This window comes from Chiloscyllium plagiosum, chromosome 29 (assembly GCF_004010195.1).
Source record: "Chiloscyllium plagiosum isolate BGI_BamShark_2017 chromosome 29, ASM401019v2, whole genome shotgun sequence".
Taxonomy (NCBI): domain Eukaryota; kingdom Metazoa; phylum Chordata; class Chondrichthyes; order Orectolobiformes; family Hemiscylliidae; genus Chiloscyllium; species Chiloscyllium plagiosum.
Window position 1 is genome coordinate 23,399,482 of NC_057738.1, and position 27,201 is coordinate 23,426,682.

At 41.1% G+C, this 27,201-nt stretch overlaps 2 protein-coding genes across 7 annotated transcripts in view; both read right to left on the reverse strand.

Moving 5' to 3' along the window:
- The window catches only part of LOC122564434 (nucleotide-binding oligomerization domain-containing protein 1-like), a 42,121-nt gene extending 32,309 nt beyond the window's left edge, over positions 1 to 9,812 (reverse strand). For all 3 annotated transcript variants that reach the window (XM_043719284.1, XM_043719285.1, XM_043719283.1), the window contains exon 1: positions 9,545 to 9,812. In XM_043719284.1, the coding sequence (XP_043575219.1) occupies positions 9,545 to 9,730 (186 nt within the window). In that variant the 5' untranslated portion in view covers positions 9,731 to 9,812. The remainder of the gene's footprint in view (positions 1 to 9,544) is intronic.
- A 2,951-nt stretch (positions 9,813 to 12,763) lies between these two features.
- nod1 (nucleotide-binding oligomerization domain containing 1) overlaps positions 12,764 to 27,201 on the reverse strand; it is a 58,759-nt gene continuing 44,321 nt past the window's right edge. For 2 of the 4 annotated variants that reach the window (XM_043719286.1, XM_043719287.1), the window contains exons 7-12: positions 25,033 to 25,116; positions 22,671 to 22,754; positions 20,099 to 20,182; positions 18,973 to 19,056; positions 17,730 to 17,813; positions 12,764 to 14,510 (exon numbers count right to left, since the gene is read on the reverse strand). In XM_043719286.1, coding sequence (XP_043575221.1) covers positions 14,441 to 14,510; positions 17,730 to 17,813; positions 18,973 to 19,056; positions 20,099 to 20,182; positions 22,671 to 22,754; positions 25,033 to 25,116 — 490 coding nt within the window. In that variant the 3' untranslated portion in view covers positions 12,764 to 14,440. The remainder of the gene's footprint in view (positions 14,511 to 17,729; positions 17,814 to 18,972; positions 19,057 to 20,098; positions 20,183 to 22,670; positions 22,755 to 25,032; positions 25,117 to 27,201) is intronic. The other 2 variants (XM_043719288.1, XM_043719289.1) reach the window with 2 other exon arrangements.

Sequence of the window (27,201 nt, forward strand, 5' to 3'; positions counted from 1 at the left end):
GTGATGCCCTACTTTGGGAATGCAATTAACATGAGTCGAGAGCGTGGTGCTGGAGCATCCAAGGAGCAGAAAAATCAACGTTTTGGGCAAAATCCCTTCATCGGAATGCTGCCTGACCTGCTGTGCTTTTCCAACACCACACTCTCAACTCTTATCTCCAGCATCTACAATCCTCACTTTCACCTGATGTAATTAACACGGTCTATCCCTTAAAGACTACTGCACAAATACAATCCCAGCTGCATGTAATGGGTGCATTGGCATCAATGTAATTTGCTTGCTATAAGTGGTATTTAGTTAAACCAAAATAGTTGTGTCTTTTCAATTTCTGTTATAAGAATCATAGAATCCCTAGTGTGGATGCAGACCATTCGACCCATCAAGTCTACCAACCTTCTGAAGAGCATCCCCCCCAGACCCAGACCCCTTACCCTACCCCTTCTACCCTGCATTTCCCATGGCTAACACATCCAGCCTGCACATCCTGGACACAATTTAGCATGGCCAATCCCACCTAAACAGCATATCTTAGGACTTTGTGAGGAAACTGGAGGACCTGGAGGAAACCCAATCAGACACAGGGAAAATGTGCAAACCCCACACAGACAGTCGCCCAAGAATCGAACAGAGTCCCTGACCCTGTGAGGCAGCACTGAGTTATCATGCTGGCCATGTTAAGATTCCTCATTTAGATCTCAATGTTAAATTTCCTCTGTTCAACTTCAGTGTTAAATCTCATCTTTTCAATAGTCTGAAGACTGAAGCTAATGCATTTCAAAAGGATAAAATTTAACACAATATTCAACTTCTAAGGATTAAACTGCTCCAAATGGATTCATAACAGCTTCAATTGTGTTTTTCTTTCCTTCTCTCTCACTATTCACAGTTCCATATTGATATCTTTGGTGAATCAAATTATCTAGATAAAGTGCAGATCTCATGAATACAAACTGGTTAAGAAGTTACTGAATTTTCCAAATAGTGGATACAATTGAAACATCTGACACCATTATAATTTCTCTGGTGATGACAAATGGTTAATATCAATAGACAATAGACAATAGGTGCAGGAGTAGGCCATTCTGCCCTTCAAGCCTGCACCACCATTCAATATGATCATGGCTGATCATCCTTAATCAGTATTCTGTTCCTGCCTTATCTCCATAACCCTTGATTCAACTATCCTTGAGAGCTCTATCCAACTCTTTCTTAAATGAATCCAGAGTCTGGGCCTCCACTGGAAATAATAGGGCCGATGGGAAAAGTGGGCTGAGGGGCAGACCAGCAAAAAATATCACTCGCAATCGCTCAAAAATCACCCAAGAGTCTAACACAGCTGGAATAAAGGTTGAAATTATATTTATTAATGAAACAAAAATAAATTTCACACAGTACATTTTAAAAATGTGAAAAAGCTGCTCTATATACAGTATCTCACACAGAGATTTCAGTGCGGACATTGGCACTTGCGCAGAATGAATTTTGTGAACCGACCGCCGCTGGGATCGCACTATTGTAATTGGAGGTGAGCCTTCTCCACAACACTTCCCTAATTCTTCAGCCAAATCACACTGTCAAAGCGCGTGTTATCTCAGAACTACCTGTACTACTTTGTACCTAGTCACCTCGGGACCTGAGATGGTGCCATGTTCACAATAACAGACAATATGTGCAGGAGTAGGCCATTCTGCCCTTCAAGCCTGCACCGCCGTTCAATATGATCATGGCTGATCATTCCTAATTAGTATCCTGTTCCTGCCTTATCTCCATAACCCTTGATTTCACTATCTTTGAGAGCTCTATCCAACTCTTTCTTAGATGAATCCAGAGACTGGGCCTCCACTGCCCTCTGGGGCAGAGCATTCCACACAGCCACCACTCTCTGGGTGAAGAAGTTTCTCCTCATCTCTGTCCTAAATGGTCTACCCCGTATGTTTAAGCTGTGTTCTCTGGTTCGGCACTCACCCATCAGCGGAAATATGTTTCCTGCCTCCAGAGTGTCCAATCCTTTAATAATCATTTTTTAATTTAATTCATGGAATGTGGACATTGCTGACAAAACCAAAATTCCTCAGCAACAGCACAATAAGTTCATGTCCAAATGGCCCTCATTGGTTATACCCATTATCAATGGACTGGTAGTCACCACTGTGTTGAGTCCTTCCTCCAGCAAGGCCTCTTAGAATGATAGAATCCCTATATAGTGAAGCAGGCCATTCGACCCATCTACATCACCCTTCCAAATGGATGCAAACCCTACTCTGTCCTATTCCTATAACCCTGCATTTCCCATGGCTAATTCACCTAGCCTGCACTTCCCTGGATGCTATGGGAAATTTTGCATGGCCAATCCATCTAACCTGCTCAGGTTTGGACTGTGGGAGGATACCAGAGCAATTGGCGAAACCCACGCAGATTCAGGAAGAATGTGCAAACTCCACAGAGACAGTCACCAAAGGCTGGAATGGAACCCGGGTCCCTGGGTGTTGCGAGCCACCACGCTCTTGTTGACAGGAGCATATCTGGTAACTGACCAACACACTTGATTCCAGGCTTCCACCTAATCCCAACTCCCAAAACAGCTCTATGGGATTGGAAATATTCTGTATTAGACTTTTATTCCAGTCGTCATTAGATTACTTGAATTTAAATGCCCTGGCCAACATGATGGAATTAGTTCTGGCCTTTAAATTCCTCAGCCAGGGAGTCATACCTTGAAACCAGAATATAAAAGTACAGAGGTAAGTGGTATGGATTATCTTACCTCGAAGGGAAGTGTTTCTGGCTTTTACATCCTGAAGTTAATTAGATGGTAACAAATCCCCAGATTTTTCCTTTGGAAAAGATGTCAGATTAGCCAGCTCAGAAAGAGCTACAGGAAATTACAGACCTTTTTATACACTTTTAATACAGGAAAGAGTAATTCCTGCAATGTGACAAAACACCAGAATAAGGCTTTGAAGAGTACATTAAAATATTTACAGAAGTGAATGTAAGGTGGCCGTATTATCAAGCTCAAATAATGCAGTAACCCCCAGAAGGTTGGCTGTTTTATGATGTTATGTGAAGCTTTAGCGAGATTGCAGCCTTGAAATCTCTTCAATATATTTTATATTTTATTTTAAATTTTCAAGGATAGCACTAGCACAGGTTAGAGAAACAATTATAACTTGTTCCAGATTGACAGACACACTAGGAATATGATTTTTAAAAAAACAATTTAAAGGAGGAGGTAAGTGTAAGGGAGAACAATATTTGAAGAGAACGAAAATAACTTGTACTTATGCAACATATCCAAAAGCAAGTTGCAGTCAGTGAAGCGATTCTCAAATGTAGTCATTGTTATGATATTGGCAAACAGTTTGCACAATGCCAGCAGCCACAAACAGCAACAATTCAAGTTTCAGATATTCATTTTTGGAATATTAATTTCTCATTCATTTTCTCTTTTTCTCACCACTCCAGTACATTTTTGAAAAATCTGACACTGCCTCTGGCTTCTCCCTTTTACCAATAATACTTACTGTTGATTATCTCAACAAATCAATCTTGTAGTCCAAAAACATTGATACACGTAGGCCAGAGCTTTTGCAGGATTGGACAGGGTGGACAGCTTAGGCAAAATACCTCTGGGGGCCAATTCTTGAAGTCCTACCCTTACACCGCCCACTCTCCTCACAACCCTAAAAAAGTCATCCACCAATTTCATCAGGTCCATGAAGGTGATTGTACATTGGCAACTGCGGCTGCCATCAAGCTTAACCAATGTTTTTTAATGGGATGTCCAAATGATGACTATGGGCATTACGTTTTTTGGGAGAAGGTCTAAACTTATCAGAGCTCTATGGAAAGGCAAAGTTCCCTTTTGGATTGGAAAACACCTTTGTATGAAATAATGTGTCCTTTTAGGAGAGGTAAAATGCTCTTTGGAAAGGTCAAATTCCCTTTAATATTATTAATATTAAACAGGATTATGTGTAAAAGAAACGCAATTATCAAACTGTCAAGGCATTTAAAACCTCCTGAGAATTGTCAAGCTGTCAAGGTATTTAAATCTTCTGGGCTTTTTTCCCAGAAGTATCTTTTTTTAAAAAAAATGTCACTGTTGGCTATTTCACTGTGTCTGTTGATCTAAGTGTGAGGTTGGCATTTGCACAGCTGATTCACAACTTTTCACTATCATAGTGGATTGCCGGTCAGTTCGCAGTTTGACTGAAAGTTCCAAGTCGTAATCCAACCTTTGATATCAGGAATAGAAATGCTTGCTTTCATCAAGGATTTATTAGTTGAAGGAACTTAACTGTAGTGAATGGGCTTTTAAAAATGAGAATATTTTTGTTTAATTGTGATGCCATCAATATATATCTAGTATTTGATTTTATCCCAGCATGCATCCTGAGGACTGTCTATGGTAGATATTGTGCAAGTTATCTTGGAGGATGTAAAGACAAAAGGTGCCAATAAAGAAGAATGTGGTGGGCAGTGTTGATATATGAGCCGTAAAGTTTATGGGATGGGTATGAGGTCATGTATTGGCACAGAAGAGCATGAGGGGCCATTGGGTGATTGGGGGGCATGAGATGGATTGGTTGGCAAGGATGTTGTATATGGAGTCTGTTGGGTGTGAGAAGTGAAGGCTAGAAGACTTTTATTTGTTTTATTCTTTTCCTTAGAGGTCCAGGAGGACTAAGGCTTGGCATTTTATGGAGTCTTACAGAAACAAGGAAGCAGACCTGGCTCCCATTCGCAGCCATGAACCCACCTCAGAACAAAATAACATTCCCTCGCAAGCCTTTGGCACAGTTAGGAAACTTTGCCATTGTCTCTCCTGACTCAGAAGCGAGAATTTGGACCAGAGTCTCTGCCATGTCAACTGCCTCTGCCTAGTATGCAGTCAGACTGACTGAAGTTACCAAAACGTAGCATCTGGCTGTACCTCAGAACACAATGAACTCCATCGAGCTGAGAACAATAAGTACATACTGGCTTTTTGCCAGCACTTATTTTTGTTTGGCTGAGGAAATAATTATAATTTAATGTTAAACTTAACAATCTGTTTAATTACTTCTTCTTGAATGGGTATGATGTGACCAGGAATAGACCTCTGAGAGTAGGAGTTCAGTTTGTGGGCGATAATCTGATTTGGATGACTACAGCCACTGTCTGAGCTGTTCCTCATGTGCCTCACTTATTGAGCAAGTGGCTCCATCTTCCCTGAAATGGTTGGAAGTTGTCCAGATTTACCACTGAAGGTTCAAACCTGAGACTTTACCACTTCAATTCTTGCCAGGTTTGGTTTATAATTTTTTCAGTCAACAAGCAAATGTGTATTTAAAGGCACTAGTATGAAATACTCCTAATTGGAATGTAAGAAGCCCTCTTTTTGCAAAACTGCCAGAGTTGATCATTACTGTGATCCCATTGCATAGACTAAGTTCACAATCCAGCTTGACACCTGAGTGCCTCACTGTTCTGTGTGCCATCGTTCAAAACCAAGCATGAAATTGAAACCCCATCTACTGCCTCAGGAAAGGTACCAGGGTACTAAAGGAGAACACGAGATTTTCCCCTGTTGTTTTATCTGCTTTCGCATCAATACTTACTCCTCAGCCATAACCACCGAGTCACTGTCACATTGCTGTCTGTCAGACTTTGCAGTGTTCAACTTCTGACAAAACAGCAAGTTATATTGCCATATTTACTTTGCATGTACCAATACAAATTACTTCACAGGGCTGCAGATAACATATGACCTAAAATCTTGATCAAAAGATAATTTTTACTAAGACCATGAAAGTACTTATTTCCAGCTTTGTAACATTTCTAAGGGCAGTTAAGAGTCGGCAGCATTGCTCTGGATCTGGACTTACATGTGGATCAGACATGATGAGGATTCCAGATTTCCTTCCCTGAAGAACATTCTAATGAATCCACTTTTTACAACTAGAAAACATGAAAGCTGTCTTGGTTGCCATTATGAAGACAAGCTTTACATTCCAGATCTTTTATTTGAATTTAAATTCCACCAAACTGCTATGGGGAGATTTGAATGCATGAGCCCAAAACATTAGTCTGGGCCTCAGGTATACCAGCCCGTTGACATTACTGCTACACCATCACTTCCCTCAGTGTGTGAATAAGAGCATGGGCAGCAGTTTTGAGCATTCCAGCATTTCTGGAAGGTAAAATGTGGGAGGCCAGCAAGGAATGCTCTGAAATAATGAAATGCAGAGGTTACAAAATACATACGAGGGCTTTAGCGGCAGATGAGCTGAGACACTGGTAGAGGAAGTTATGCATTATTGTGGAGGTAGTCTTAATGATTATACAGACACTTGTCAGAAACACATTGAAATCAACCAAGGTTGCACACTGTCTGATTCAGCTTTGAGAGGTATAGAGTCAATGACTAGGCAGTCTGTAGTGGAAACTGAAGCAGATGCAGCATTGTTTTGGTGTTTCTAAATTAATTGGAGGAAATTTCTGCTCATCTGATACTGGATTTCAGCCAGGCAATCTTGTCACTTAAAGACCATAGAGATATGGTAAGGTGTTGGAAAGTAAAGTGATCTGGGATAATGTCACCAAGGTGATGTAGCAAGTAAATGAAAAATAAGAAGAGACCAAGAAAGGATTCTTCAAAGGCATCAAAAGTTAACAGAGTGGGCACCACTGCTGCTGATTGTCTGACTATAATTAGCTAGACAAGAGTGGAATCAGACCACCCACATTACCGTACAACAGACAGAAGCATTGGAGGACCATTGGATGGTCAACTGTGTCAGAGGCTGTAGACGGGTCAAGAAGGATGAGAGGAATGGAATATCATTACCACAGTCACTGATAAGAGATGTTTTGGTAATGTTGCAGAGGTGGAAATCTGATCTGAGGGTTTGAAACAGAAATTTCTGGGGAAACATTACATAGATTTAGGAATCGAGGAGGAAACCACAAGAACAGACCCAGCATTAGTTTTGCTTTGAGGTGGGACACAATTAAAGTGAGGTTAAGGTTAGTGTTAACAGGCCATACCTGAGTAAAGAGAACCATTAAACAAAATCAGTCAACCTAGGGAATGTGAAAGGAAGTTCAAGGTTCAGCAGTTTAGTAGGAAAGGGTCACATGAAAGTCTTGTGAACAAGGTTGTCTCAGAGAGGACAGAAGGGGAAATCCGAGAAAAATGGGACAAAGACACAATTTCAGTGCCAAGGCAGTGGGGAGCCATAGAGGAAGCTTGACCCAGTGGGATGGGGAAGTGGGAGAGACAGCTAGTGAGAGAGTCTCAATCTTAGTGGCATAGGAGCCCTCAAACCCCTTGCCCCTCTTGTTGGGCAGCTGTGCAAACTGCACTTCAAAGGAATTACATTGAGTGTAAAGTGCTTTGGGATGTCCTGAAATATGAAGGCACTGCCAAAATGAAAGATGGTCTTTGAGGCCAGATTGTTATACTTTGGAATGCTAGAAAGGGGATGTGTACGAGAGAGAGAGTAAAATAGCAGAGGTGGTCATTGGAGGTCTCTGTTGGGGAGAGCAGGGCAGATAAGACTGGACGGCTCAGAAGGGAGATCAAAGGACTTACAGAAAACTTACAGGTGTGGGGTGGAGATGGATGGTGGTTGGAAGTCCAGGGTTAATTGTAAACCTGATAGAGAGGCCTTGTGTGGACATCAGAAGGCTTGAGGTGAAGCAGAGGCCATGGTAGGGTGTCATCAGAGACTTCCAGAAGTGAATTAATGATTTGGTACATTGGGGCTGTGGGGAGTAAGATTAGAGACCTCAGTGAGGAAATTGGTTGGCAGGGGTCAAAAGAGATGGGTCACAGGGGTAAGGGGTAGGGTTGGTTGCCCAGTTACAATGGGCTAGTAAGGCAGAGTTACTGCAGCCAGAAAATTCAAAGGCACTTAACTCTTGAATATACCAGTGCTAGCCTCCTTTCTGCTGACAGGATTTCTTAAGGCCTGGGAATTCCAACCAGACAGAGTTAACTTTGAGACGGTGAATAACCTTGAGGTACACAGGCTTATTATAGTGTTTAAATTGCTTAGCTGCCTTATAGAAGAGGGTTAGCTGGTTGCCTGGCCTCCATTCAGGTACCATTAAAACCTGGATTGGTTGGGGTCAGATTCAGACTTTTATTCCAAACTTCCCAAACCTGCCTGCTTTGTGGGGCTAAGATTATATTCATTCTTTTAATAACATATTAATTAAAGAAGTGCTGTAGTTCTCGCGAGTTATCTGACCAGCTGGAGCTGTTGGATAGCCTAGTTAGTTTGTGATGCAAACTGGCTGTCCCACCTTCTCAACTGTACCTATAGCATAGTGACCCTCAGGTTAAACTCACCACCTTGAATGAGACAATGATCCTCATCCTATGGTGACTATTATCCTACCACTCCACATGTTTGAAAGACCCATGGGGCAGCACGGTGACTGCTGCCTCACAATACCAGAGATCTGAGTTCGATTCCAGCCTCAGCTGACCATACCTGTAGAGTTTGCACATTCACCCCATGTTGCGTGGTTTTCCTCTGGGTGCTCTGATTTCCTCCCATGGTCCAAAGGTGTGCAGATTAGGTGGATTGGCCATAGGAAAATGCAGGGTTACAGGATGAGGATGGATCTGGGTGGGATGCTCTTCGGAGGGTCAGTGTGGACTCAACTGGTTGAATGGCCTGCTTCCACACTGTAGGGATTCTATGATAACAAGACTAATGGAGGTGGCACCGTGGTCAGTACTATTGCCTCACAGTGCATCACAGGCATCTGGGTACGATTCCAACCTTGGGCAACTCTCGGTTTGGAGTTTGCACATTCTCTCAGTGTCTGCATGGATTTCTTGCCACAGTCCAAAGATGTGCAGGTTACATGGTCTGGCCCAGGGATGTGCACATTAGGTGGGTTAGCCACGGTAAATACCTCATGTAAGGTTACAGGAATGGAATGCCATTCAGAGGGTTAATGCAGACTTAATGGGCTGAATGGGGTCTTTCTGCATTGTAGGGATTCTAAGATTTTAATTTTAGTTTGACTTATTGATTACTAAGAGGGAAATTAATACAACATTCCCTCGCGAAAATGTTGGGGGGACTATATAGAACCATGCCTTGGGAGTTAAATGTTGAGTGTTTTATAGTGCAGGTATTATACTGAATTCCTTGAGCTCAGCAACACCAATGTGGGGAAAAATAGCAGAACAAAAGGAAATGAGTTGGTCATTCATCCTCTCACATTCTTCACCAGTCAGCTAGATCACAGCTGATCGGCACCTCAACTCTACTTTCCCACCTTTGCTCCACATCCCTCAGCAACAAAGAAATATCAATCTCAGACTTAAAGCCTCCAAATGGCCTCATACACTCACAGCCTTTTGTGGAAACCAAGTAAAGCTTTCCACTACCCCTTGTGCAAAAACATTTCATTTTGAAATAGATTTCAAAATGATTTACATTTGTTCTCAGTTCCCCCACTCTAATCTCGCATATCCTATTGCCATTTTTAAACACAACGTTCAGATCGCCCCTCGCTGATTTGTCAGCCTTCGTACCTTATCATATCGAGTTTGCTTCCTCTGTACAAGTTCCTTGTCTTCTGTGGTGAAATATCCAGACTGTAGAAGATTGTCCAGGATGCACTCAATGTTTTTAATTTCATTCACCAACTGAACCCGATGTTCTGTGAGGAGTTTAAGGTAAGAGGCAACCTGATGTTTACAGGCCGCTGTCTCATCCATAGTAAATGCTGATGTTTCTTTTTCTTCTGTTATTTTTGGAGATATCTTCCCATACTCTTAAAGAGCTGTTGTTTTAAATGGTCCTGACGTAGTGAATCCTCAAACTAAACTTCCCCAAAAGAAAAAAACCCCTGCACATCTCATGTTCAATCTGGGACTTCCTCAATTGGTTGACTCACTTCCGATACAATGTTACCACTCTGTTCAGTAATCTTCTGTATAACGAAGTTAAGCATCCAATCTATGCTGGTTCTTGGCTGGAATGTTGCACTGTCAGAGATGCTACCTTTTAGATGCATTATTAAACCAGGGCCCTGTTTGCTCTTCCAGCTGAAACATTACCTGTAGTAGTTCAGAGGCAACTCGGTCATCAGCAATAGAAGAAGCACACCAAAGGGCATGCTGACCACTAGTCATATTGGTAATCTTTGTTGAAGGATCAATATTGACCCAGAACTAGAACTCTGCTCATCACGATTTGAGGTACCTTGTTGTCAAATTGGTTGTTGTACTGAATGCTATTCCAACTGTGGCAGCACCTGTTTTCAAAGTTGTGCCATGGGATCTTTTAGTGAGAGGCAGACAGGGTTTAGGTTTAATGTCTATTTGAAAAGGTAGCACCTCTGGCAGTGCAGCACATCCTCAGTACTGTTTTAAACGTCTAGATTAAGTATTCATGTCATCATTGGGAAGACACATGCTGGATGAAATTGAATGCAGAGAGATAGGAAATAATACAGTTCACTGGAGAATATCATTATGAACTGTACAGTTCTAAAGGACTGCAAAGACAAAAAGACCTTGGGGTATTTGTGAACAAATTACTAAAGGTAGCAGGATGGTTGTGAAAATGGTCAAAGTTGGTGACGGGACCAAGTCTCGATACTGGTTCAACAACTACATCCAATTCTGGCCGCCATGATTTAGAAAATGATGTGAAAACTTTAGAGAGGGTACAAAAGACATGTAACAGAATAATTTCAGCAATGGCAGAGTTCAGTTACTTATTGGGATTATTGGAAGCTGAGGCTGTTCCTAAAGAGAAGATTGAGAGGGGTTTTGTATTTAAGATCATGTGGAGATAGGAAGGAGTAGATAGGGAGAAATTATAGGGAACAAAAAGAAAATGCAGAGGACACTGGTTTAAAGTGGATGGCATAGCCTCAGGTGACTGTCTGTGTGGAGATTGTACATTTGCCCCATGTCTGCATGGGTTTCCTCCTGCTGCTCTGGTTTCCTCCCATAACGATACGCAGGTTAGACCATAACACCATAGGAACAGAAATTAGGCCATTCAGCCCATCCAGTATGCTCTGTCATTCAATCAAGGCTGATAGGTTTTTTTAACCCCATTTTCTCACTTTCTCCCCGTACCCTTTGATCCCCTTGGCAATGGGCCGAATTGCCTGTTCTGTACTGTAGGGATTCTACGACTCTATGAATGAATCAAAGGTGACATGAATGAAACCTTCATTTACACAGCACAGCTTGGGGTTATTACGGAGATAAAATTCAACTGTGACACTAGATAATCACCTGAAAAGATAAACATTCCATTATTTTAAGTCACTAGAGTAGGACGTGAACTGACAATCTTTTCACTGAGGAGCAGTCCTACCACTGAGCTAAGACAACATTTTGTTGGAAGTTAAAATATGAAATTTATACAATATTGTATGGACTCAATGGCTCCCTTCTGTGTCATAATAATTCTACAACATCATAAAGTTCTCTTTTTTAGCAGGAAGGAACAATTAATTCAAACGGATGCCATGTTGAGAATAAAAATGACAAAACTTCATTCATTAAATTGGGGCTGAATGTCTTTGCCTCTTTTAGAATACTTATATTTTAAAGTAGTAAGCAGGCCCAGCCATCCTGTGCAGTTTTGGCCTCCTAGTCTGAGGAAGGATATTTGTGCTATTGAGGGAGTTCAGTGAAAGTTCACCAGACTGATTCCCAGGATGGCAGGACTGACATATGAAGAAAGACTGGATTAACTGGGCTTATACTCAATGGAATTTAGAAGTTTGGGGAGGGGATCTCATGGAAACATAAGAAGTCCTGATGGGACTGGACAGGCTAGATGTGGGAAGAATGTTCCTGATGTTGGGGAAGTCCAGAACTAGGAGTCACAGTCTAAGAATAAGGTAAGACTAAGGGGTAAACCATTCAGGATTGAGATGATGAAGAATTTCTTCACTCAGAGAGTTGTGAACCTGTGGAATTCTCTCCCACAGAAAGCTGCTGGGGCCGGTTCGTTAGATATATTCAAGAGGGAGCTGGACATGGCCCTTGAGACTAACGGATTCAAGGGGTATGGGGAGAGGGCAGGAATGGGCCTCTAATATTGCATGATCAGCCATGATCGTATTGAGTGGTGGTGCAGGCTCAAAGGGCCGAATGGCCTACTCCTGCACCTATTTTCTGTTTCTTTGTGATTCTTGTACCTTGTACTTGCTGGTGGGGCCTTTGCCTAAACCAGATAAGCCTACTGAGAGGGAGAGGGTTAGAATGCATTCAACTGATGTTTCCTTTACCCTAATCTCTCAGAAGGCTAATGCCTCAGTTCATGAAGACTAAATGGGTATTCTGGCTTCTTTCAAGTAGTTTTTGGATAAGTCACAGGAGTCAAAGCCACAGAATTATAGCCTGAAACAACATAACATGATTTTAAATTATTCTTAATTGTTTACATGTGTTTAATTTCCTTCCATTGGTCTCTTCCCCACCCTCTCATCAGTCATGGTCCTAGGGTTGCAAATCCCGCTCTCCTTTGGAAGCTAGATGCTGGAATGCTTTCTGGGCAGTTCACAAACAGGCACAATCTTGGAGTACTTGCAAGGGTTACATGTCAGAGAATGTCCATACAGGTAGTTCTCCTGTACGCTGTAATTGTGTTCCAGCGAAACCTTGCTTAATGGAAAATTGCTTCATATAAGTAATAGGTAAAAGACCAGCAAAAGAAATCACTCATAATCTCTCAAACATCATTCAAAAGTCTAACACAAAGTATAGCACAGCCTGAATGAAGGTATAAATCATATTTATCAACAAAACAAAAGTACATTTAACACAGTACATTTAAAAAAAAGTTGTTAATGCAGGGACAGAGGGTCATAATAGTGCGTAACGTAGACGCCCTCATTCCCGTTAAGCAAGTTATATCACATCTTCTCTCCTTATGCTCAGAACACTTTATAACACTTAGCTTCTCTTCCAGTGTTATAGCCTTTCTTCGCCACCTACAATTTTATCACTAGGATGCTTCTTGCTAACATTCTTGTCACTCCACCCCTCCATTTTTTCAGAAAAAAAGGATAATCTAGGGGCAGTATACCTTTCACAGAAAGCTGCTCAATGTATCACTCTCAGAAAGCTGCTCCCTGTACAGTACCTCTCACAGAACGCTGCTGTTAGTAACTGACATTGGAGTATGCGCAGAATGGCACAGAGGCCAGCCCTGACATCGACACACGCACAGAACGAAGCTTGCAAAACGATCATCGCTGGAATCGCGCTATTGTGAACTGAGGTGAGTGTTCTTGAAAATACTGTTTGTTAATCCCTCAGCAACATTCTAAGCAAATCACGCTGCCAGAACACGCGTTATCTGAGAATTACCTGTATTTGCAAAAGTGATCTAGTGACCAGATGGGAAAGGAGAATGGTTTGATGATGATAATTGACTGATTACAGAAAACATCCAGTCAATGAGATGTTGTTCGTAACAAGTTCTAACATGCTTGAGCTAATAAGGCTAAACAATTTAATATATTGGTCAAATACTTTAAATCTGTGCCTTAATATTTCTGTAATTACATTGCTGTGACAAGGGCTTCATTAAAAATGGCATAAGGAATTAAATATTTCATAGAGTAGGGGCAGTCATTTGGTTGTAGAACTTCCAAGTCTGGAAAAAAATACATTTTATCAAAGTTTTTCAAATTGCACTCAACAAGTCAATTTTCAAGAATACTAATTTAAGAGGAAAACCAACATTTATACTGTGTGAGAAAAGAGTATTGATTGGTTGGCAAATTAATTCTGGCAGAGGCATTGTCATGCACCAGCTAATGATGTTTGACAATCAACTGTTAACCTTTGTATAAATTTAAAATCAGACAGGTTAATGCTAATGTTTTTAAGCATTGACTTGAGAAATTAATTGGCAAATCGCTGTCACATATTTTGTTAAGTTATTCTGTATCAACTTAACTTTTTATTTGTTACAAACTTAAGGCAGCCCAACAAGTTTATTTTATTATCCACCAGTAAGTCATAGCAAAAATAACCATAAATAAATATAAACATTTAGCTGCCGTCCACTGTTTGACTGATGGAAATTCCAGCTTGACCCAGCTTCATTATAAATTGCTTTAATGCGTGGTGAAAGAACAGCAATGATAGATGTCATGCTTACATTCAAATCTTCACACAAAAACTTTCATGTTAGTGTCAGCAGTTACAGGTTGCTCATGTGTGATGAGTCACAAAGGCACTTTCAATATTTCTTGAACAGCAGTAGAAAATGCCATGGTTTGTAAGCTGGCTTTCCAGCTTAATTTCAGTTCCTCAGATTGTTCCAATCACTGCAACCCTCATAGAAGACAATTGGCAGGTTTTCTCTTTGTGTTCTATAGGTAGTGTTACGACTGTTGAACCTTCTACAGCTTCACGGTTTACGATTAACCACAAGGGAAATGTCACTCACAGCAAAATCCTTTGTTCTTCAGCGAGCCTCTTAGCTCCTTCAGCAGAGATATTATTACCATTCAGGCTGATTAGGAAAGAATTTGAACAAGTTAACACCTATCAAAGCAATCCACAAAACTAAGTCATAGGCCTAGATGTGCATTGTTACAGAGAAAGGCAAAAGTGGTAGAAGAGATCAGAAGTCGAAAGTCTTACCCCTGAACCTGTAATTTCCCATGTTCACATGGGTGGGATGAGGGTGTGGGCTATGTTTCAGGTATGTATGGTTTGTGGAGGAAACTGCCAATTTAAATGATCAACATCCTTCATTCAAATTGTATTTTCAGATCCTTGCTCATAAATGTACAGCACGAAAGGAAACCCTTCGGTCCAACTCGTCCATGCCCACCTAATGTCCTAAATTAACCTAATCCCATTTGCCAGCATTTGGCCCATATCCCTCTAAACTCTCTCTATTCATATAACCATCCAGATGCCTTTTAAATGTTGTAATTGTACCAGCTGCCACCACTTCCTCTGGCTATTCATTCCATACATGCACCCCTCTGCACAAAAGTGATAAATGAAGGGGGAAAAGGTGGGGTAATAAACACTAACTTGGCATAAGAGGAATGAGGAACCATAAGAAGAATGTAAGGAGAGAGATGAGAGAGAGGGGCCTAGACTTCTACAGTGGATTTAAGGAGCCAATGAAAATGGTAGACAACCTTAGGGGCCTGAGCTGGTGTGGAGTGAGGAAAAGTGAAAAGGGGTAAGGAATGGTGTAATGTTTTAGGGTTTATACTTTAATTTTAATTTTTGGATTGTGAAGCCCTGAGTAAGGTTTTCTTCAAGCCTGACTTGGCAATAGCACCCTCTTCCCGGGCTGCCAGGCCTGACGTCCTATCCAGTTTCTCAAACAGAACAAAAATGGAGAGTGTGGGCAGCCCTTTTTAAAAGGTTGGGTCCTTGGAGCTGGGACTTTTCTCAAGGTGTAGGTCATTAATAAATGATCAGGAGAAGCAAAAGTTCCAACATGGATCTCTGGGAAATTCCACTACAGACTTTACTACAGCCCAAAGCAAATCCATTGACTGCTACTCTCTCTTTCCTGTTTCTCATGTTGCTACTGTCCTTTTAATCCCATGAGATATAACTTTGCTCACAAGTGTATTGTATGGCGCTGTATCACATAGCTTTTTGACATTTATGTACTTCATATCAACAGCATTGCTCTGATCAACCTTCTCAGTCATCTCTTCCAAAAACCCCAGCAAGTTACTGAAGTGTAATTTTCCATTATGGAGATCCATGCCCGTTTTCCTTAATTATTTGTCCATGTGGCTCACATTTATCCATGTGGAAGTTAATTTTTTTCCCACATCATTGTTTCTAGACATTTCCCCACCATGCAACTTAAACTGATTGGCATATTTTCATTCATGGCACCACCCTTGTAATCAAAGGATAAGGGAAAAATTATTGCCAGTGTCCCTGCAATTTCTACACTCACTTCCCTCAATATCCTTGGACGCATCTCAATCGATCCCAGTGCCTTGTTAAGTTTAGACAACCTATCCAATACCTCTCCCTTATCAACTATGAACCATACTCAATGACTGAATGACTCCTCATTCTCCGAAGTCAGTGTTGCACCTTCCTTAGTAAAGGCAGGTGCAAAGTATTAATAGAAGACATCAGCTATGCCACCTGTCTCCATGTATGGTAACCTTGTAGAGCGAAATGTTGAGTAGCAGTACAATTGTGAAAACTGATGCTCAATCCTAAAGCTGAATCACTCGCAATAATGTGTTGTCAGAGCAGCAAGTAGCTTTAGCCATCTTGTGATTACAGCAAATTAAAGCATTTTTACAGAGGCCTCAGTAGGAACTGGATCTGTGAGCTGGGAGGGCAATGAGGGTTGGGGGAAATTGTCATGGGTGGGAAACTCCAGAATTCTGAACTTCCCCCACGAGCTTGTTACACCACAATGTAGGTGTTACTCTCCAACAGTTCCTGCTGAGAATTTAACCTGATTGGCTTGGCTCCATGTTGGGCAAAAAAGGGAAGCCGTAGGAGCAGCAACGGCTACACAGTTACATTGGTGGGGGGGGGATCCAAAGCTTGATGCTGGGAGGTGGTTTAGGATGGAGAAGATCCAATGATGAGAGGTTGTGGTGATCTAGTAGCAGTGAAGACAGTAGGCTGGGAAGGAGCAATGCCACTCCTCCTGGCCTACAAGCTGTGCTGGATGGGCACGTTATCTTTCCTCACAACTCTCCGTGTCCTTTGAGCTGTTGAGTTTCGAGAGGCCGGGGAAACCCAGCCAGCCACAATGTAGCCTGTGAAAGTGAGGTTTCTAGCCTTATTAACAAGTTAAAATGGCAACACTCCTCCAACAAAATGGGCTAGCTGGCAAACCTTTGTACTTCCCCTTTTAAAACCAGAAGCGGGTTATCAGGGGGAATTTCAATATTTCAAAAGTCTTAACATCTCACTTGATCCTAACTCCTATGTTTCTGAAGGTGAAACTGTATATTTTAGGAAATCCACACTTCTGAAGTATGGTATATGTTATGGTGATGTCTACATGAACCATTGAAATGTCTGAGTGGATTCACTGCCACTAATGGTATTTGCTAAATTACTGTTAACATGTGAAGAAGAAAGTCCATACAAGGACTTTGGCAGAAGATAGGTTTGTTTGGTCTTGTTAAATAGAGTAGATTTGTTACACAGTACTCAATAGCTAGTTACATTACATCTAAGTTACATGATGATATCTTGAGAAACATCAAGGTAGATTTGAGAGTGAGTATATATTACTGTTACTGAACGAGAACACACAATTGGTTAGCTCCTCCCAAAAGCAGACCTTTATATCCTGACAGGCAGAGCTTATCTTGTGATCTCAGTTAATCCTTCAGGTACTAAATGCCTTATACAACAAAAATTACTTTCAGGGACCCTGACAGCCTGTCAATATCCCAGAAATATTGTGTAATTTTTTTGTTCAATCAGTTTTACTTAAAAGCTGAATCTTTTTCAAATCTCTCCAACATGAAATGGTGCACAGCAAGAGCAGTCACCATGGAAACGAAGTCATAATGTGACATTGTCAGTTTGTATAATCCAGGAATTGGATACATGCTTGAAAGGGGAAAGAAATATAGGGCTTTAGAGTAAAAGCAAAAGGAGGAGGATAACTGGATCACTCTTTCAAAGGACCCAGCCAAATGTGCGGAACATCCTCCTTTGTGCTTCAGGATTTGATAATATTCCTAGGCAATGAGATGTTTCTTACCAAATCTCTTCTATTGTTGTATTTTCTTTGAGTATCTTGAAGAAACAATTTGCTCCCACCTCTGTAATTCTGTTGTTTATTAACCTGTAAATAAATATGATTTAATCATTAAAACATAGTACGCATTTCAATTCTGATCTTGCCAATTGCAATGACTAGTGATAGCAATTACATTGGTTAATGAGTTGTTCTATCTGGGTGGCACAGTGGCTCAGTGGTTAGCACTGCTGCCTCACAGTGCCAGAGATCCTGATTCAATATCCAGCCTTTGGTGATTGTCTGTTTGGAGTTTGCACATTCTCCCCGTGTCTGCATGGGTTTCCTCCCACTGTCCAACTATGTGTAGATTAGGTGAATTGGCCAGGCCAAATTGTCCATAGAGTCTGGATGGTGAATTAGCCATGGTAAATATGGGGTTATGGGGCTAGGGTCCAAGGCTGGGTCCAGTTGGGATGCTCTTTGGAGGTTTGGTGCAGACTTGATGGGCCTAATGGCCTCTTTCTGCATTGTAGGGATTCTATTCCATGATTCCTGCATCACCAATTCTTCCACAGGCTACTTTATTACCTGTCGCTACCTCTGTTTCTCTCAACCTACTGCTCAGATTCTCATCCATGTTTTTGTTACTTTTAAATTCAACTATTCCAATGTTCTGCCAGCTGGTCTCCCACAGTCCACTCTTCATATGCTTGAGTTCATCTCCTGCTTCTCTCCTGCACTCATTGCCCTACATTCACTCCAGGTCTGACGACATTTTGATTTTAAAATTCTCATACATGTGCTCAAATTCATGGCCTCACTCTTGCCTATTTCTTTAATCTCCTCCTGTCCTGCATCTCTTGGAGAATCCTGTGTTACTCCAGCTCTACCCTCTTGTTCCAAGTCCCACCTCATTCACTCACAACAGGCAACTGTGACATTATCGTGCAGTATGCCAGCAATATAGTGCCTGGACTCTGAAGGTCTGGAATCTCCACGAATGAACAATCTTTCTCCCACATGTTTACTCATTAATTCTCACTGTTGTGAGAAATCCTGGGGAGAAATTGTAACAACATTGCAAAACAATGGTGTGCATTTCTTTCCATTTTCTATTTTTACTTATTAGTCCTAAAAATATTGCAGGTGATAGAAAAAAAAGGCTGTTTGTCTCAGTCTGGCATTGGTGGGGATGGCACAGGTACAAAATCTAACACTGACTAAAAGGAAAAAAAGAGTGCACATATTGCATAGAGACACTTACCATAAATGAAGCAGGCTTTTGTTGACCCTGAGTGCTTCTGCGAATAATGCAGCTGCTTCATCATTCAATTGGTTTTCTGTCAACCTAATTTGCAGAAAAAACTGTTAAATGGAAGTGACAAAGCTCCTGAAATGGAGTGTTACTCAGGCACAGTTAAGTCAAGCTAGATGCAAAACAGTGGCAAGTTTTGACTTAAAGAAAAGCTGGGAAATGCACAATTGTTCGGTCAGAACTGATCCTTAATAAAAGGATATAGATATGGTCTGTTTTCTCCAACTTAATTAAACACAGAAGTGCTGCCTTTTCTTCATATTTTATCAGCATCTCATTAATTGTGCATCATTTTCTTAAGCATTAGTTGTACATTTTGCAATTTTCGACCCATGACCTATTGGTGTTACGTCAACTATGGTCCAACAGTAACACAAGAGAATATTAAGTGTATTTTCTGGGTTGGCGCTTCAGTGCTGGACCAAAAGGACATGCTGTGTTTCAGATGGGATGCTAAATAAAGTCATTTCTGCTTTCTAAGATGCATGCCCATGGCACTGTGTTGAAGAAGTGGAGAGGAGTTTTCCCCAATGTCATGGCTAAACAACATCAATAAAATGGATTATCTCACTATCAAATCTGTCGCGGAGCTTGAACCCTCAACTTCTGGTTCACTGGTGTGAGTACTACTTATGGGCCAAAACTGACACAATGCCAGTCTGAAGCTTGCTATTCATAAATGTGCATCGTACAGTACAATACCTCAAAGCAATACTCACCCTTTTTCTTTATTGTGCACTGCCTATTTAGTTAAACATGTGGAATTTTTAATATTTTTCTGTGATTGTTTACATGTAATAATGTGAAAGGGCCAACCTATGCTAGGCCTGAGCAGGAACACTGCATGGCCAAGCTGTCTAGAGAGATCATTGCTTCAAAGAATACTCACTTGTATGGAGAGCATTTTTGGACATGCTGGAATGACAAAAAGGTCCTATATAAACACAAATTCTTTCTTTCTCTTGAAGAGCTAAGAAGAGCAATCCAAAAATTTGGATATACCACAATGAAGCTTAGACTAAATCCTGCTGTTCACCAAAGAAGGTTGGATATTTTGAAATTGAGATAGGATTACCAAAATATCTCCAAGCATCTGTTGTCTTGCAGAGCTGCTGCCAAACTTTTCCCACCCTCTGCTGAAATTCTATTGGCTGCCAGGCTGGATAAAGAACACAAATATTGTTAATACCGGCAGAAGGAAAATAATGATAGTTTGAAGAATACTATGCTCGTAAAAAATGGCCCTAGTCCTTCATATTTTCAATTTGATTCCATGATTTCCAAGCTGACTAGGTACTATGATGTGGAACTTCCTTACTAAATCTACCTCAGCTTCTCCTCCTTAAAGATGTTCATTAAGCCCATCTATTGGAACAACTTGCCCCAAGTTTAAAGTTCACATCATCATGTTCAAATTCTTCCATTGTCTGATTCCTCTTTTTAAAAAGGGGCTTGCATTTACATGACATAGCCTTTGAGAAGCAACAAAGTTCCTGAAATAAGGTAGTCTTGAAGGAATTCCCTCCCTATAACTCTCTGCCTCTCCATCTTGTTTTTCCACAATATGACAGTGCTTCAAAAATACCCTTTTTGACCAAGCTTTTGGTCACCTGATTTCTCCTTACGTGGCACACAATGTCGTACTACCTCTGACCAAATTCCTGTCAAGTACCTTGGGATGTTTCTCTTCACAGATGCTGTCAGATAAGCTGAGCATTTCCAGCAGTTTCTATTGTTATTTCAGAAATATTCAGCATCCATAGTTTTGCATTTCATATTCCCTTTTTTCTAAAACTTTTACAATCTGTCTTGATATTCTTCATATCTTTCCCATTTGCAAATATTTGTGCTGGTGTTCGCATTTTACTTTTACGCTGTTCCTTACCACTTCACACATGACATCCATGATTGTTAATTTGTTGGCAAGTAAAGCTCTTGTAAACTCTCATGACAAAAACATTGAAAAGAATGGTCACTCAATAGCTGCTGAAGTATTGACTGGGTGGTATGGTGGCTCAGTGGTTAGCACTGCTGCTTCACAGTGCTAGGGACCTGGGTTCGATTCCCATTGTGGGTGACTGTCTGTGTGGAATTTGCGTGGGTTTCCTTTGGGTGCTCCAGTTTCTTTCCATGTTCCAAAAATGAGCAGGTCAGGTGAATTGGCCATGCTAAATTTCCCATAGCATTAGTCAGGGGTAAATGTAGGGAAATGAGTCTGGGTGGGTTACTCTTTGGAGGGTTGGTATGGACTTGTTGGGCCTGTTTCCACACTGTAGGGAATCTAATCTACCATCATTAGAACAAGGTCATAGGTGGATAAGAAGGTATACGGAATACAAGAGCAGGGAGGTTATGTTGGAACTGTATAAAACTTTGGTTTGGCTACAACTGGATTATGGCCCACAGTTCTGGTCATCACTTTTATAGGAATGATGAGATTGCCCTGGAGAGAGTGCAGAAGAGATTTACTAGGATTCTGTCTAGGTTAGAGGGTCTGAACTATGGATAAAGATTGGATAGGTCTGGGATTATCTTACAGTGAAGGTTGAGGCAGGGACCTAGAAGAAGATTAAGAGGTGCACGGATAAAATGGACAGGAAGGTAGGTTTTTCATTAGAGAGGATAAAAATCAGGGGGCATAGAGTTAAGGTAACAGTGAGTTGAAGAGAGTTTATTCCACCTAATGAATGGTTACTAGCTACAGTAACTAGCTATCTGAAAGGATGGTTAGGACAGAAGTTCTCATCACATTTATGTAGTGGTTAGATATTCCCTTGCGTAGCCATAGCCTCCAAGCATATGGGCCAAGAGCTGGAGAATTTAGATTAGATTAGATTACATAACAGTGTGGAAACAGGCCCTTCGGCCCAACAAGTCCACACCGACCCACCGAAGCGTAACCTACCCATACCCCTACATTTACCCCTTACCTAACACTACGGGCAATTTAGCATGGCCAATTCACCTGACCTGCACATCTTTGGACGTGGGAGGAAACCGGAGCACCCGGAGGAAACCCACGCAGACACGGGGTGAACGTGCAAACTCCGCACAGTCAGTAGCCTGAGGTGGAAATTGAACCTGAGTCTCTGGCGCTGTGAGGCAGCAGTGCTAACCACTGTGCCGCCCAATGGGATTAGTGTAGCCAGATCATGGTTAGGAGAAAGTGAGAACTGCAGATGCTGGAGATCAGAGCTGAAAAACGTGTTGCTGGAAAAGCGCAGCAGGTCAGGCAGCATCCAAGGAGCAGGAGAATTGACATTTCGGGCATAAGCCTTTCTTCAGGAATGATGAAGGTGTGCCAAGCAGGCTAAGATAAAAGGTAGAGAGGAGGGACTTGGGGGAGGGGCGTTGGGAATGCGATAGCTGGAAGGAGGTTAAGGTGAGGCTCTCTTCCTCCCTCTACAAGGACCCTCACCTTAACCTCCTTCCAGCTATCGCATTCCCAACGCCCCTCCCCCAAGTCCCTCCTCCCTACCTTTTATCTTAGCCAGATCTTGGTTGACTGGCATAGACATGGCAGACCGAATGGCTTTCTTCTGTACTGTAAATGTCTTTGAGTTTATGAGTTCTTGGGGATGACCTATTTTTGTCGATCAGCTATTTAATTGTTTTCTATCATTAAAAGGCTTAAGAAATGTGACTACCTGAGCTCTTTTAATGAAGGATGGTTTCTTATAGCTTCAGCAAAAGCAGCTGCACCCACATCTCCAATCTGATTTCCCCACATCCTGAAATTACATTTAAAATTTCTCAATGACAATGTCTACAGGTTCAAACAAAGCAGATATATACGCATACATACAATGTGTGAGAATAAAGTTATCTTTTTAGTATTCATTGATTTCCTACATTGAAGTAACAGCATTGTTATCTTAGAGAAACAAGTTTCAAATTGCCAGGCCGAATACTTTTCTATGATGGATACATGCTATAGAGAAATACCACACCATAATTAAATTCAGAATAATGAACACAAGCCACATCTGAATAACTGCCAGGTATCAGAATCATTGTTTCACACTGGGAATTGACAACTGTGATGCTGCAAAGCACAACTCTTTTTTCCTCTCTTAATGGTTTCTTTCTGCCATGAACTATTCTTTGATGGTTGGTAAGTGCTGTTCCAAAACCAATGTCAATGCTACTTAATGCCTTGTCTCCATGGAATTCACAGGGAGCGTACTAGTGACTCTTCTAAATCTCTCTCTCACTCCGAGTACAAACCTTTGACCTTTGCTTAATGTCTTCCTCCATTGACATTGCTGAAATTGGAAGCCCACCATGAGTGCAAACCTTTTGAAGATGCAGCAGATTAGAAGTATTGTGTCTGCTCTTCAAGAAAACTATGTTTAATGGACCAGGGACCATGTTGAGAATAGTGCTTTATTTACATTTTTCCACCTTTCCAATCTTTGATAAAACGCAACTGGACTGCACTGGTTAGTCCTCAGTTTGTATACTGTGTGAAGTCTAAGCAGAATACTAAGGAGAAGTCTCAAAGCATTTAAAAAAGTGCAGAGAGCATTTATTGGAATTGTACCACTGATGAGGGACTTCATTTACATAGTGACACTCAAGGAGCTGAGTTTATTTTCTTTAGAGCTGACAAAACTGAGAGGTGTAATAGAAGGTTTTCAAAATGATGGCAAGCTTTGATAGAACAAATAAAGGGAGAAATGGTTTCGGCGGAAAGGAGGCTCAGTCGCCAGAGACACAGATTTAAGATAATTAGCCAGAGATAAATAACAGAAACGTGCTGTTACACAGAAAATTCACTTGATCTAGAATGTACTCTCTGAAAGAGAGGTGGGAAGCAATTAAAATAATATGTTTTGAAAGGCAGTTGGGTACATATTTGAAAGGGGAGAAAAAAGCTATGGGAAAAGAGCAGGCAAAAGAACTAATTGGATAGCTTTGTCAAAGTGCTAGAATAAGCATAATGGGCCAAATGGCTTTCTTCCATGATATTAAAATTCTGTAATACTTCTGTTTCCAATTGCTGTCCTGGCCACATTTGGACGGAGGATATCTAACCAAAATATTGAAGTGTTAACGGTGTAGCAAGGAACATGGTCAGGTGCATCAAAGTTGCTTTAGAGCACCACTGGTGCTCTAGAGGTTTTAAATCCTGCAACTTTTGATTAGTACAGATAAGCAATGTGCAGCCTGGCTTGCAAGATGGTTTGCCGTACTTTATTTATAACATGTGCCAAAAAGGGTAGAGAGTACTTACACATTTCTCTTTCAAAATGGTCAGTCTCACAATATACTTATATTAGACTTGCATAATAAAAAAAGTTAAAAATCACACATATACTCCACAACCACCTGATGAAGGAGCAGCACTCTGAAAGCTAGTGCTTTCAATAAATCTGTTGGACCATAACCTGGTGTTGTGTGATTTTTAATGTTGTACACTCCAGTCCAACACCAGCACCTCCAAATCATTAAAAAAAAAGCATATTGTGTTTCTTTTTTGCATATATTTATATACAAAGGAAATTCCAGAGCTGGTTTATTTAGGAGGTTTTCTACCGAAGAAGACCCATCACGATTGGTGAAATGAAACTTTCAAAGCCACATTTTACATCTTGAAGGAAGTTGTTGTGAAAGTTGCTGATCAGAAGCAAATGTTGAGAAGGGCTGTTGCTTTTGGGGTGCAAAGTTGAAGATGCCATGCTCCACAAGCACAGACCTTCAGAGAATAATAAAGAGCAATGCAGAAATTTATAACCGTAAAAGGATGGCAGGAGGAAGGTATAAAACAGAAAACTGGTTTCACATCAACTTGTTCAAAACGCAAAATATTAGAAGGGCTCAATGGAGCAGTTAAATCAATTTTTTTTCAATGCACAGGGAATGAAAAATGGAGAGAAAAACCAAGAATCATTTAAGAAGCATCTAGAATCATTCTGGATGGTTAAACTAAAATAGTCTGAGTAGTTTCCCTTATTATCTTGTTAAATTACAAACACCAAGAGTTTTAACATCATACTGAATACTCACCCGACATCTTTGATGGCCTTACTTTTCTGAATTGCTTGTGCTAATAATTTCCCTCCTTCACTTGTAAGTTTGTTGAGTCCAATTCTGCAAAAACAGATGAACTTTTTTTTTAATGTTTCATACTTTAGAATATGCCTTAATCTACAGGTCAAACATCAAACTTAAAATTTCCATTTATTTCTTTCATGGATTCTTCAGTGCTCACAAGAAGTGTTCCAATAACAGTGACCAAGAAGAGGGCTTCCCTTGATGGTAGAAGAAATTGAGAGTTCACTTCGGCAAATAGCAATTAATGCTGGATCAACTGGAATAACAAACTGAATTTGACAGTCTTTACTATGGGGCAAATGCAAATATGTTCAGGTCAATATTGGAGGTGGCTGGATGCTAAAGGTTGTGCTGCCATAGAATCACAGAGATGTACAGCATGGAAATGGACTCTTTTGTCCAATCACTTCCCTAGCTTTCCACAAAGTTCACCTGATCAGGTCCCAGGGGATTTATCCACCTTTGTGTGTTTTACGATGTCCAGCACCTTGTCCTGAGTCCCCAGTTTCTTACAGCCCTTGTCTCATTCTTGCAGAGGCAGGAAGGCCCGTTGGGGTGAGGGGAATGGCACTAACGTGCTGCAGAGAGTTGAAACAACTTGTTAACAGGCACCTAAGGCTAACTAATGGAGGGATTTTCCAGTCAGCCTCCAGAGCTCCAAAGGCAGCAATGTCTGGTTTGCTTACCTGGTAGTGGCCTTTCAGCAACAGATCAAAGGGGTAGCACTCCAGTTGGATCTCAAGGCCCTCTCTGCCTGCCTGGGTGCTGCAGCCACTACAGGCCAATATGCAGGTTACCTCAGAAAAATTGCTCCTCTCCTCAGTTCTCTCACTATAATTTGTCTACTTACAGATCTTTGAAAGTGCCAAAAAACTGAATAAATAGCTATCTTGATACCTGGTCTACAGGACTCACCATTGCTGGAGTGAGTGAGATAAAGATTTCAATCTTCAATCTAACTTATTGTCTAGCTGTTTCACAAAGCAGGAATTCATAGAATCCCTACTGTGTGGAAACAGGCTATTTGGCCCTACAAGTCCACACTGACACTCCAAAGAGTAACCTATCCAGACCCAATTCTCTACATCTACCTCTAAATAATACACCTACACATCCCTGAACTGTATGGGCAATTTAGCATGGCCAATTCACCTAAGCTGCACATCTTTGGACTGTGGGAGGAAACCAGAGCAACCAGAGGAAACCCACACAGACATGGGGAGAATGTGCAAACTCCACACAGTCGCTCGAGGCTGGAATTGAACCCAGGTCCCTGGCACTGTGAGGCAGCAGTGCTAACCAGTGAGCCACCGTGCCATCCCAATTATAATTGGACCCTCAGCCTTCAATCATAACCTCAGCAGAGACTCTGGAAAAATGTTATAACCAATTCTTTATGCCATTCATTCAGGGTTTCTACTGAACTCCTGCCAAAGATCTGGCAAGAGATTGGAAGTAGGCTCCAACAATTTTATTCCATTATTACCACTCTTTGTCAGGTGTCACCCATCTTTTTAAAGATCTGCTGCACAAAAAAATGGGCAAAGATAACCCAATTTGGCTTCTACTGCTGTAGAACTCATCTAATTTTAGGCAATCATCTTGCAGTTGTTGACTGATAGCAATTTATCCCTATCAAATATTCTACAACAGACTCAGATTGCATTACTTTCTTCATGGGTTTCATCTACTAGATATTTGTCATGATCAAATATTTCACCTCATCATTGTGAGTACTGATTGGTGAAATAAAGATTAAAAGAATCTTAGCATCATAACTCAGCTTGACAATGTTCCCCTTGAACACTCAAATGCCAAAGTTCTGATTAGCAAAGCAATTGGCAACTCTGGCGAATTTTCCCTTACTCAACCTCGGGGGCCATGCTATCTTGCGGCACAGTGGATTGAGTCCCTGCCTTTGATCTGGAAGGTCTGGGCTCAATTCTCACTCCAGGATTTAATAACCAATCAGTTTATAAGTCACTCCAATACAGACCGATGACATTTGGTAAGAGTGGGAAAAATTCCAGGATGGAAAGAAATTGGAGTCTTTACCATCGCAACTCATTGCTCCAGGCTACAACATGCATGTTAAAGTTACTACAGCAAATCTGACTGTAT